This window comes from Sycon ciliatum, chromosome 1, assembly GCF_964019385.1.
Source record: "Sycon ciliatum chromosome 1, ocSycCili1.1, whole genome shotgun sequence".
In the NCBI taxonomy this organism is placed as follows: Eukaryota; Metazoa; Porifera; class Calcarea; order Leucosolenida; family Sycettidae; genus Sycon; species Sycon ciliatum.
Window position 1 is genome coordinate 8,381,255 of NC_088643.1, and position 12,317 is coordinate 8,393,571.

General features: G+C 45.7%; 1 protein-coding gene across 1 annotated transcript in view; it reads left to right on the top strand.

Annotated features, from left to right (window-relative positions):
* The window catches only part of LOC135808598 (uncharacterized), a 181,370-nt gene that overhangs the window by 141,624 nt on the left and 27,429 nt on the right, over nucleotides 1-12,317 (top strand). Inside the window, exons 124-138 of the mRNA XM_065321850.1 lie at nucleotides 265-348; nucleotides 671-769; nucleotides 1,022-1,330; nucleotides 1,891-1,986; nucleotides 2,222-2,521; nucleotides 2,880-3,029; nucleotides 3,820-4,107; nucleotides 4,851-4,934; nucleotides 5,148-5,222; nucleotides 5,660-5,968; nucleotides 7,403-7,489; nucleotides 8,251-8,574; nucleotides 8,866-8,985; nucleotides 9,405-9,713; nucleotides 9,950-10,057. Coding sequence (XP_065177922.1) covers nucleotides 265-348; nucleotides 671-769; nucleotides 1,022-1,330; nucleotides 1,891-1,986; nucleotides 2,222-2,521; nucleotides 2,880-3,029; nucleotides 3,820-4,107; nucleotides 4,851-4,934; nucleotides 5,148-5,222; nucleotides 5,660-5,968; nucleotides 7,403-7,489; nucleotides 8,251-8,574; nucleotides 8,866-8,985; nucleotides 9,405-9,713; nucleotides 9,950-10,057 — 2,742 coding nt within the window. The remainder of the gene's footprint in view (nucleotides 1-264; nucleotides 349-670; nucleotides 770-1,021; nucleotides 1,331-1,890; nucleotides 1,987-2,221; nucleotides 2,522-2,879; nucleotides 3,030-3,819; nucleotides 4,108-4,850; nucleotides 4,935-5,147; nucleotides 5,223-5,659; nucleotides 5,969-7,402; nucleotides 7,490-8,250; nucleotides 8,575-8,865; nucleotides 8,986-9,404; nucleotides 9,714-9,949; nucleotides 10,058-12,317) is intronic.

The window sequence follows — 12,317 nt, forward strand, 5'->3', positions numbered from 1 at the left end:
ACATGTACATTGATAAAGATACTAAAATTAATGCAAGTGGAAAGTAGGTAGTATGGCCTGTGTGTTGAACCAAATGATTGATAAAGCACTGTGGCTTACAGTCCAGACATGGTAGCGCTGTAGCTTGTAGCCTCCAGGCTAAACATCTGCAATATACTAGCAGTAACCCGGTCAAGGCCAGGGCAATTTTTGCTGCCCAGTTATGTATAAACTGCCTCCCAGGACCTGACTAGTGGCTGGCTGCGTTGATCCAATGTCATGCAGTTGATGACTCAGCAACAACAAGACCAATTCCAGTTAGTCCAGGTGTAGAAGTGAGCACACAACAACCAGGATCAACACCAGCAGGTGAGTTTCAGTTTTTGCTGTCGCTACCTGGTGTTCAATGTCCTCATCAGAATACAGCAACTTCACTGGCCTCCGTTGATGGCAGCGATGTGTAGTTCACGATTGCCATTGTCCCTTTGATACAGGTGTTTTGCCCCACTTTTGGTTTATATTTTCACTAGCAATGGCCTTGATCCTTGAAGGGTGGTGGCGTTCCTACGGATGTGTAAAAGTCGGTTTCCAGCCGAGTCTCACGTGAACCATGAATATTTTTCTTTTTTTAGCAATGGTATATTTATTTTGCATCCCTTCATGTGATTGATTTTTATTTTGTGTGTTGTAGTTGATGATGGAAGAACAACGAGACCAATTGCAGGTAGTTCAGGTCCAGAGATTACCACAGAAGAAGGTGTATCGACAACAATGCCACCAACACCAGCAGGTGAGTGGGGGAATAAAATTATTCCATGAGTGGTGTGAAATACATGTATGCGTGTAAAGTTAGAAATGAAATAGAGACTGTATGCATGATAACCATGATCTGGAGGACATGTATGTCATGGTTGATGATCACACCTGGAATGGTGATGCATAGAAACAATAAGGTAGATCGGGTGTGTGTGTGTGTGTTTTGAGAATGAGTGGTTTGACAACCACTTCCTCGTTGCTTGTGCTTCTTTTTGATGTGATGCAGGATTCTTCGCCACAGTATCTCCGTCAAGAGTAGAGTTTGATTCTAGTACCAACAATGTTGTGCTCAGATGCAGTCACAATAATCCGAATGCGCTATTCGTGACTTATCGCTGGTCTCTTTCGGATGGCAGAGATCTTCCTTTGGGTAGATTTGAGATCGGTGGCTTGAATGGAGAAGTACTGACTATCCAGGAACCAATTGCATCAGATGCAGGCAACTATGTATGCAGTGTAGATATTGGTGGATCCACTGAAATTGGACCGGGATCTGCAGAAGTGGTATTCAGTGTAGTTACTACCACAGCACAAGGTGAGTGTGATTTCTTGTTCTATGTTCACAAGCAGCTACAGATAAACATAGGGTGTTGTGTCGTTCAATGTTTGAGATGACTTCTTTTTTGTAGTAGTGAGTCAGCATAGTGGTCTACAAAGATGAAAGCCTGTATACATGCAATGCATTCTGTAAGGAGAATACAGGAGTTGTGCTTAGTCTATTGAGGCATTGTTCAATTGCACTTTTCATTCCTGTGAAAAAATGACAGAGAATGCATCACTTAGCTACGCTGCTTTGGCTAGAACCTAGAAGAAAAGGCGAGCGTCATATGCTTTTTTTATGTGTGCTAGAACGAAACCTCCCTAATCTTTGTATTATGATCACAGCGCACAGGCAAATACAAACAGATAGGACACTGTCTTCGGAGGAGAAGGAGAGAAAAGTCTCTGAGGACAGACAGTGTTAGGAGTACTCAGAGCAATACTTTAAAAAGTCGATAGGTGAGATAGTCGGTACTCTATCACCCCGTCGTGGATCAAGGTACGACAATATCTTTGTCATCTACATGTATTTGTTCCATGATTATGTGAATGCAGGGATCACTTCTGATTCACTGACTACGGCATCTGGTGACATGATGGTCACTGATTTGGGCGGCAGTGGCACCACGGACTCCACATGCAGAACAGTGGGTAAGCAATACATTTTACTTGAAGTATCTTGCAGTCAATTGGACATTTGATACCGGACCGAAGGAGGTTTTGACATCTTCATCAGATCAACCATTTTCTAATGTTCTTTTCTGTTTGACTTTTGGCCTTCCCGATAATGCTTGTGCCCGTTAAGAGAAAGTCTCCATCTAAAGCAACCAATACACTGTGAATGTCTACTTTAACTCTGATTTTGCTTTCTGTTGTACTGCTTCAGACGCACCTGTGTGGCCAGATAACGCAATACGCTTTGTTGATGAGTCACTGGGCATGTACCAAGTGCCATCATATCCGAACTTTGTGGAAGGAGTGAGCTTCTTCAGCGTGGAGCTCTTTGTGGACAATGCCTGGGGACCAGTGGGACAGATTGCTGTGGGTAACAGTACAAAGGAGGTTGTGATACCACGACTTGGTGCGGGAACACAAGCAGCACTGAGAATTCGCTATCACGGTGATGCAGACAACTGCATTGTGTCCGAATGGAGTGAAGCATTGAGTTTCACAGTTCCATTGCAAGGTAAATATGCACAGTGGTTGCCAAAAATTAGTCTTTCATCTATTGGCTCAACGCTTGTGCAAGCATCAATTTACCATTACTATGAAGGTGCGGGCGAAGAGTTAAGAATTGATTCGTGACAAAAAAAAATTGGAATGCTTCACTATTATACTGGAGGTGTGTTAGGTCGTCAACAACTCGTTAGCTTTGTCCATTGTTGTTGTTTCTCTTATTTGACTGTATTCCGCCTGTTGAGAATCCGGTGAGAGACCAGGTTGAAAAGCTTGCAAACTATTAATTTGAGGATCGTGAAGCTTTCTTCTCTTCTTGCGTGTAGTGACACTTCTGTTTACTTCCCGGTGTTCTACATTGCCTGCAGTTGTAACAACTGACATGCCAACACCGAGCAATGTCACTGGTACTGATGCCATGGATGGAACAACTGTCCCAATCATAGGGTCCGGAACAGCACCCGATACATCAACGGCAGCAACACCAACTACTCCTCAAGTTCTTGTAACAACTAAAGGTATGCACGCATTCATGAAGCTCCAGTGATACATAGCGATTCATTTTTTTGTACGTAATGTCCGTACAGTCTCGTTCCTTGTATGTTAACAACTTTCTTTCACGATATGGCATAAGACTAAGAGTGCAGATAGTGATAACACTGTGACACTGTGACACTGTGACACTGTGACACTGTGACACTGTGACAATGTGACACTGTGACACTTTTTCATGACTTTCTTCAGCGTTACTTGAAGTACACTGAAACTTGCGAAAAACCACCCTCTGTCGTCCACTATAACATTGTCATTGTGATTTGTCATCATTCGTGGGGTTTAAAGTATGCCGGCCAATTGTCACTGGGTCTGAAGATCGTGTCCTTATTCAATAGTTGTTATACCCAAGATCGTTACTCACGAGACTGACTGTACATAGAAGAGCTGGGGACATGCTCTTTGTTGAACAAAGGTGGTACGAGACAATACCCATACCACCCCAAGAGATCCGGAGAGTAAACTGACAGAAGTCACAATCCCTCAATACCGTATCAGATATTCTCCTAGATTTCTCTATGGTTGGCTATCACGTTCATATCTGGGGTTGCTCCTCATATTAGCATTGCTTGTGTATACTATGAGCTTGAGTTAATAAATATCTAAACTAATGAAGAGCATCTCTGTTCTTGATCCTTTCTCTCGAAATCTGATAGTCAGTTGCTTTTGTATGGGATAATAATCAAACCGTAGTCGATCAATATGTCCATCATATCCTGTTCCCACGGTTTATTTCACCTTTTGCATTCCCTCCAGGATATAGTGTGAGTGTTTCCCCTGAGAGAGTACTGATGAACAGCTCTACGTACAGCTTCCAGTTAACATGTAGTCATGACTATCCAGATGTTGCTGGCCTGGCACCAATCATACAGTGGGTAAGAGCATATGGAGTACCACTGCCCATGACTCGGGTGGTGATCAGCGGTGCATCTGGAGAGATCCTGACCGTGGAGAATGCTTTGCCTTCTGATGCTGGACAATATTCGTGTACGGTGCAAACAATGGACAACAACGTCGATTCTGGATCAGCAATGGTTGTATATGGTGAGTAATGAGCGATGTGTGATCGGTGATACTCATTGTAAGAGTGTATTTGTCGTTGCCTAGCAATGTAGTTCTAGTTTTCTTCGGGCACCAAAATTCGTGTTGGGTGGCACTGCTCATTATCATAGTGCCCCTGAAAACTCAAACCAGCTTCCACCAAGCTAGGAATCAGACCAATTCCCCACATGCCTAGTCCCCATATAAGACATGTGCCGCTGCGCCGGACGGCAAAGCACGGAAGGTAACCCCTTCTCTACAGCATGATGTCGGGTGCAGAAAACGCAGCAAGAGAAAGCGCAGCAAGAGAAAGCGACCGTGGGTGGATTTTCCCCACTTTTAATTGCTGCGGCCATCTGTGTGACACACATGGCATGCATTCATGCTATGGCGCTGATCGAAACATAGAATGTCTCTGCAGCCGGTCTAATCACATGTGTTGCCAACTGATTGAGGGCCTGTCGTGGTGCGCTTTGCACCTAGAACAGCAAGACTACATGAATTAGGATACAATATGCCAGTAGAAAGCAGCTGGCATGGCCTCTCTGTTTAAACAAAGGATCAATAAAGCATTCTAGCTTACAGTCTGGCCATGGTAGTATTGTAGGTTGCAGCCTCCAGGCTAAATACCGGCAATATAAAGCAGTAACCCGATCAAGGCCACTGCACTATTTACTACCCCGAAATGTATGATTGCCTCCCAGGACCTGACTAGTTGCTGCCTGCGTTGATCCAATGTCTTGCAGTTGATGACTCAGCAACAACAAGACCAATTCCAGTTAGTCCAGGTGGAGAAGTGAGCACACAACAACCTGGATCGACACCAGCGGGTGAGTTTCAGTTTTTTTCTGCCGCCTGGTATTCAATGGCCTCATCAGAATGCAGGAACTTCACTGGACTTCGTTGCTGGCAGCGATGTGTTGTTCGTGATTGCCATTGTTCCTTTGATACAGGTGTTTTGCCCACTTTTGTCTTGTGTTTTCACTAGCAATGGTATATTGATATTGCATGCCTTCTTGTGATTTCCATTTTGTGTGTTGTAGTTGATGATGGAAGAACAACAAGACCAATTGTAGGTAGTTCAGGTCCAGAGACAACAATGCCACCAACACCAGCAGGTAAGGGTGGGGAATAAAATTATTCCATGAGGAGTTTCTAGAAAAAGAAAACGTACCAAGGAACTACAAGTTACGCTAGAATGTCCACTAACATCACCAGTTACTAAACAATCTGCTCATGCGATAACATTGCACACGATACTGCCGGACGGTACTAACGTTCTGCAACTAATCTATAAACTAATCATTGACTCTCCATCCGAGTCCATTCCATGAGTAGTGTGACATATAAAGGAAAGTGAGTAATGAAATAGAGACTGTATGCATGATAACTATGATCTGGAGGACATGTATGTCATGTTTGATGATCACAACTGGAATGCCATTATGGTAATGCATAGAAACAATAAGGTAGATCGGGTGTGTTTTGTGTTTTGAGAACAAGTGGTTTGACAACCACTTCCTCATTGTTTGTGCTTCTTTTTGATGTGATATAGGATCCTTCGCCACAGTATCTCCATCAAGAGTGGAGTTGGACTCTAGCACCAACAATTTTGTGCTCAGATGCAGTCACAATGATCCCAATGCGTTATTCGTGATTTATCGCTGGTCTCTTTTGGATGGCAGAGATCTTCCTTTGGGTAGATTTGAGATCGGTGGCTTGAATGGAGAAGTACTGACAATCCAGGAACCAATTGCATCAGATGCAGGCAACTATGTATGCAGTGTAGCTAGTTTTGGATCCACTGAAATTAGACCGGGATCTGCAGAAGTGGTATTCAGTGTGGTTACAACCACAACACAAGGTGAGTGTGATTTCTTGTTCCGTGTTCACAAGCGGCTACAGATGACAATAAGGTGTTGTGTTCTTCAATGTTTGAGAGGACTTTTTTCTTGTGGTAGTGAGTCAGCTTACTGGTACACACACACGCGCACGCACACGCACACACACACACACACACACACACACACACCTTGGACCTTGGGCGTGCTGCCATATTCTGGCTATGCGGACCCCATGGGGGGTTGAGCAGGTTCGGAACAGTAGGGGCGATGACGGGATAGGTCCTGTGGTCTACTGAAACGCCGACCGCAATTGCAAACGATGCAGAAGGAGCTACGGTCTGTGTTGGTTGCTCTGGCCAAGCACGGCTGCACTTGTGACGCTTCATGCCTTGGCGCGATAGCACACAGCGGTTTCAGCGGGTGCAGTGGAAGCTGCAGCGTTCGCAGGACATATTGTTCGTAAGAGGTGATTCAAGTGTGTCAGAAGATGCCTCTGCTCACACACACACACTCACTCTCACACACACACACACACACACACACACACACACACAGATGAGGGCCTGTAGACATGCAATGCATTCTGTATGGGGAATACAGAAGTTGTGTACCAACCGATACCAACAGGACACTGTAGATGATATTGTTGTGGAGCCTGAGCAAGAATTTATTGTTGATGCCACCGGTAAGATAGTGTTGGAGCTGTGTGGTGCACTTCACTTGCATTTCTTTTCTCTGGCCATGGGGAGGGGGCTAGTTGAAATAGGTTTTTTTGGTACGAAAGGCCTAGTCGAAACTATAATGGCTACTGTGCTTCATGGACATTGAAATCCAAGAACATGTGTATGCGGTTGGAGGCGCTAAAGATATTACACAACCATGAATGTGGAATACCCACCAGTTTGGAAGACCAATCTCATGTCTTTTTCGCAGCGTTTGTGATTTTCAGAGTGTCTCTGTTGATATTTGATGTCCCCACCTGGTTCAGACCAGTTCAAGACCCTGGTGGGGGATTCCACTGTGGATCAACCACATGAAGAATTTTTTTACTGAATACCACAGAACCATCAGATGCTGCACAGCGGGGGCGGTGGCATATTGGATGGAAGTGGGGGCAGGGCAAAAGTAACTCTTCCGACCAAAGGTCTCGGAATCATCGTTACTCCTGTGCGCCGATTCATAGGAGAAAAGAACATATGCATCCAAGAGGGAAGAAATGTTGTCGTCATTGGTGTAGGTGTGGGTACTGCAGCACCAAGATGTGATAGGTTCCACAGTGTTGTTCAGCAGTCCAGTTGTCACACGAATGCCTCACATTCAGTCTAGCACGTCCATGTAGAATTTACGGTGTTTGGATCCTGAAGTAAGGGGTTGTCTGTATACTGTACAAACTTCTATCTGCATACAACATTCTGCTATCGTGTCAACATACCATTCGTGTTCACTTGCCTCAGGTCCGACTCCATCCACTGAACCTGCAAGCGTCACTACTAGCAATGTTACTCAGACTGCAACAGCACCGGGCAACTGTCGAACACTGCGTAAGTGACGTAAAATTGTTGGTGGTGATTTATGCTGATTTTAGTCAATCTCTAGTGATGTGTGGACAGCTTGACGTAGTAGAATGTTCCCCGTTCAAAGACGTCCAAGATTGCCTGATGAGTCCTGCAGGGATGAAGCATACATCACAACCTTAGCCAAGTCGCCGCTGTGTCATTGCAAGTGCACCAGGCGCTAACTGATGTACCAGCCATCTAAAAACAGAAAGGTTCCAGGCTGTCCAATAGCAACCAGCTATGTGGATGTCACCAGCCATGCATCAACTAGGTGCCGTGCGCAAACAGATGATGGTGGGGAGAGAAAGGGAGCTGTCGGCCAGATTTTTCCAGCTTAGAAGACACTGTTTGTGGGATACTGTGGGTTGGGGTGGACATTTTTCTGATCTTATTCTGCCTGGCATGTCGTGTCAATAAGAGATATTGCATGCATGAGGCGCTTACTTTGCTGCACGTGTTCACGTATCGAAAACTCCTTGGGGATGTGTGATATTGTGCGGGACATAATGCTTGATACCTGAATCCTGTCACTTCAACCACACATGCAAATCAAAGACCACTGGGCACACTTCTGTGTGACATCACATGCCTTTGGTGACGCTTGCGAATCAATGTGTATGCTAGCTACAGGCCATTCCATTCAGCTGGATGCTTTCTAAGTATTCCTTGTGTCTGAGCGGCTACCAGAACTTTATACATCAACTATTGGCCTGCTAACGGTTCTTTTGTGCTTTCACAACATGCAGCTGCTCCTGTTTGGAATGAACAGGATATTGTTGAAGTTGGGGCTACATATGTGGAGGTTATTTTCCCGACGTACGCCGGCTATACTCCTAGTGTTGGCGTGTTTGAGCTGGAGAGCTATGAGGACGGCGAATGGCAGAGTGAAGGTACGGTGCCTGTGGCTGACACAGCACTAACGGCTGAACTATCACCTCTAGCACCCGACACAGAGCTGCGCCTCCGTCTCCGCTACATCGATGACTCTGAAAGATGCAATGTGTCGGAGTTCAGTGATGTTCTAGAAATCCGAACCCTCCCCACCACCAGCACCGGTACCCTGACTCCGGGTAAGTCCTTTCATCTTTGTACTTTTGTTTAAAGAATGATTTATCTCTTGTCTGCATGTTTTATGCGCTGATACCATTCTCTGGTACCAAAAACAAAAGTTTTTCATTCTCGTCAGTGATCTGGGTGTGTGCCAGTGTAACATTCAAAGTTCGTAAACCTGTCTTGAATCATGACTCTTAAATCCCGAGTTTGGAATTCAGAGTTTAGAATCTGGACTTTGGAATCCAGAGTCTTGAATCAGGAACTTTTGTGGTTTTATGTTCTCTGAATTATTCATTGCATTCTTCCAGGAGTCACCAGTGCCCCAACTGCTACAACTCGGGTGACAATCACCGGCACCGCTATCAGGAACACGACAGAACCCAGCACTGGTGGAACAACACCATCGACAGGCTGTAGCGCTGATCTAGGTAACTCTCCCATCCGAAACACTATTGCGTTGGAGGTTGCGGACAATAAGAAAATGTCACAAGTCACGAATGAACATTTTTGGGGTCAAATCTGATTCACTCTGACCATCGCAAAGTACAGTATACAGGTGTAGGGGCTCTCACATCGTATGCTGGTCTGACCATTTCCTGTACCAATAGTGGGTCTCCCGCCAGTTAGGCTCACACCAGTCAGTGCCAGGCAGTATTGGCGGATGTATCGCCTTACTGTGAGATAAACTGCCCCAATGTGTGTGGATCGATACGAAAACTGGATTGGCTATGGGGCTATGTTGTGTAAGCGATGAGACGGAGTGGGGTTCTACCGCTGTGCGAAATGTATCATTCTAAACCATCTGCTGCTTGAATCCTCTCTTTGTGTTTACTTCAAATCACTGCAGATGCTCCAAGATGGAGCCAGGATAGCATCACGGAGCTGAGTGACACGTATGCAGATGTCCTGTTCAGTACCTATCCGGAATACACGCCAGGTGTCAGCTTTTACCAAGTGGAATACCTTACAGGCGACGGCTCTTGGAACGTGACTGGAACTGTACCTGTCGACGCTTTGGCACTGACCGTTCGTCTGCAACCGCTGGAGCCCAACAGGGCATACAGTCTGCGTATCCGGTACCACCAGGACGCGGACAACTGCCGAGTTTCTCGCTACAGCGACGTTTTGACATTCACAACGCTGTCTTCCGGTACAAGTAGGTTGCACATGCGGGACAGTGTGCTGTGGGTGCAGAATTTCTGTTCTCTGTCACGCCGCAATTTCACTCCTAGTCTCTAATTTGAGCCTATGATATAAACCTTGGCCATGGATGCATGGATAATGTAAGCATGATGCAGTAGTGTCTTCACAGAACTGTTCTTGCTCTGTCGAGTATCTCTCCCTCCTACACTGATTATTGTTGCTGTTGTGTGCTACTTGTGGTGGATGCAGCGAGTACTACACAGCCATTGACAACTCAGCCAGGCGATGTCACCAGCACAAATGCTATAGCCGACACAACCAGTTCTGTTGCTACAGATCTGGAACCAGTGGCTGAAGGTAAGAGTTGTGCACGGTACTGCCAAATCATCCAATTCACCGGAAACCGCCCCAAAAACCCATCCTTTGTGTAAAAACCGAAGCAAACGATTACCCTCTGCAAGTGCATGATTCGAAAGTTGCTTGACTAGGACATACCCACCTTTAAAAAAATTATAATAATACACACAACTCGCATCTTCCCGGAACCTGTTAGACAGGAGCAGAGTCGACGCATCTGTCAACAGTGTCACATACAAAGAGGTGATGATATAAGCTCAGTGGTCCAGGGCATTTAACTTTGCACTTCAGGTCGGATTTCACCTAGCAAAGCTGTAGCAGACCAATCATATCACCGTACTGCACACTGTGTTTGTGTCAATGAAGGTAACATTAACCCCTTTAGCGCGAGCGTCGTACTAGTACGACGCACATGAGTTGCATGCCCCACGGCCGTCGTACTAGTACGACGCGCGCTGTACACTGTACAGTGAACCTGCATCTCATAGTCGTGGGGTCCGTGTTGAGTCCATAGTGACTTGTTCAAACTATCGTAACTCACTCAATACTTGGTCGATTCTCACAATCGAAACATGTATCTGCAAGAGAAAACTCTCAGCTGGCGATAGAAACAATCGCCGAAGCGATGCGACTACCGGTTGTGGAGATATGCGACTCGACACGGCAAATTTCAACTCGATTTTTTTGCGCAGTCTGCAGAACGCGTATTTTCCATCATGGATCATTTGTGCGCTACCTGCTGCCATGGAAACAAGATTCAAATGATGGTAGTGGATCCCGTGAGTCCTCACAAAAAATTTGAGCTCGATACGAGCAAGGAGACCGAAATGGCAGCTGAATATTTGAGTTTTGTTAGTCTTGGCCGTGCTCAAGTCTGTCGAGCGCGTGGATGAAGTTTGCCAGACTGTAGCACGGGGTTTTGGTTTCGCTCCGAGCTAGGTTTGACACCAGTTTGTCACTCGTCTCAAGACCTTTCCAGGAAGCTCAAGATCGTGGAATTCGTCCAAGGGAAGGTAAAGTTATCGATCCTTGAGCAGCTAGTACTTTCATGGGAAAATGCGACTTTTACAGGTGTTGTCGTGTGGCGCGCTCAGGTAGCGTCGTGCTAAAGAGGATAACTCATGCTGCCACCCATACATAGCCCCACATTCTTTATCCCGAGACTTACGATGTTGTTCAGCACTATGAAACGTCTGGCATAGTTCTCTTTAAATGTTGGTACTCTGTACCACTCTAGGTCAAAATAAAAGAATTCTATTCAATGACACAAGGACAGTTGCTTATCAACGGCATGTCCATCAAAGTGTGCTTAAGCTTAGTGAATATACCAGTGATCAGTGTGACTGATGCAGTATGAACCTTCAATTTTGTTTGCACGGGGCAAGTCTACTTCAACAGTATACACTGTGCTATCAGCCCTGCATGGATACAGTAAAACCTGTGACTAACGACCACCCCTTGGGGCCAGAGAAAGAGGTCTTTAGTGGCAGGTGGTCTTTAGTTAGAGGTTTGCACCGCACAACCATATGTGAATGTGAGACCGCCTGTGCCTGGCAAAGTGGTCTGTAGTACCAGGCTGGTCTTTAGTGGCAGGTGGTCTTTAGTTAGAGGTTTGCACCGCACAACCGTATATGAATGTGAGACCGTCTGTGCCTGGAAAAAGTGGTCTGTAGTACCAGGCTGGTCGCTAGTCACCGTGGTCTTTAGTTATAGGTTGTACTGTAGTCATAAACTGTGCATGATGGACATGTACAGTGCTGCTCAGTAAATGTTCGATTGAATAGGTCTAGGGATGCACAGCGTCCGGCACATACTTGACTTATGCCATCTTATCTCATCGAGCAGCACTGAACTTTAGTGGGCTGCACATACCGTATTTTACCGGTTGTAAGTCGACCCCGGTTATAGGTCGACCCCCGTATCCGGAGGTCTCAATTCTGCGTTTTAAAGTTTTCACCCAACGAAGCACTACCAACCACGCCCTGCTACTAACACATCAACAAATCTTGTTGGACGGTATAAAGTCCCAATCCTTGAAAAAGGCCAATAAACTGGCAAACATGTGTACACATGGTGCACTCATGCATGCAGGGCAGGTCATTTTTTTGTAAGATTCTGATAGTTCCCGGTTATAAGTCGATTTCCGGTTGTAAGTCGACCCCCACCCTTTCTCCTTCTATTTTTAGTCCTAGAAGGTCGACTTACAACCGGAAAAATACGGTACCAAAAATAGAACACGTCCTCTGCACAAAGGCAATGG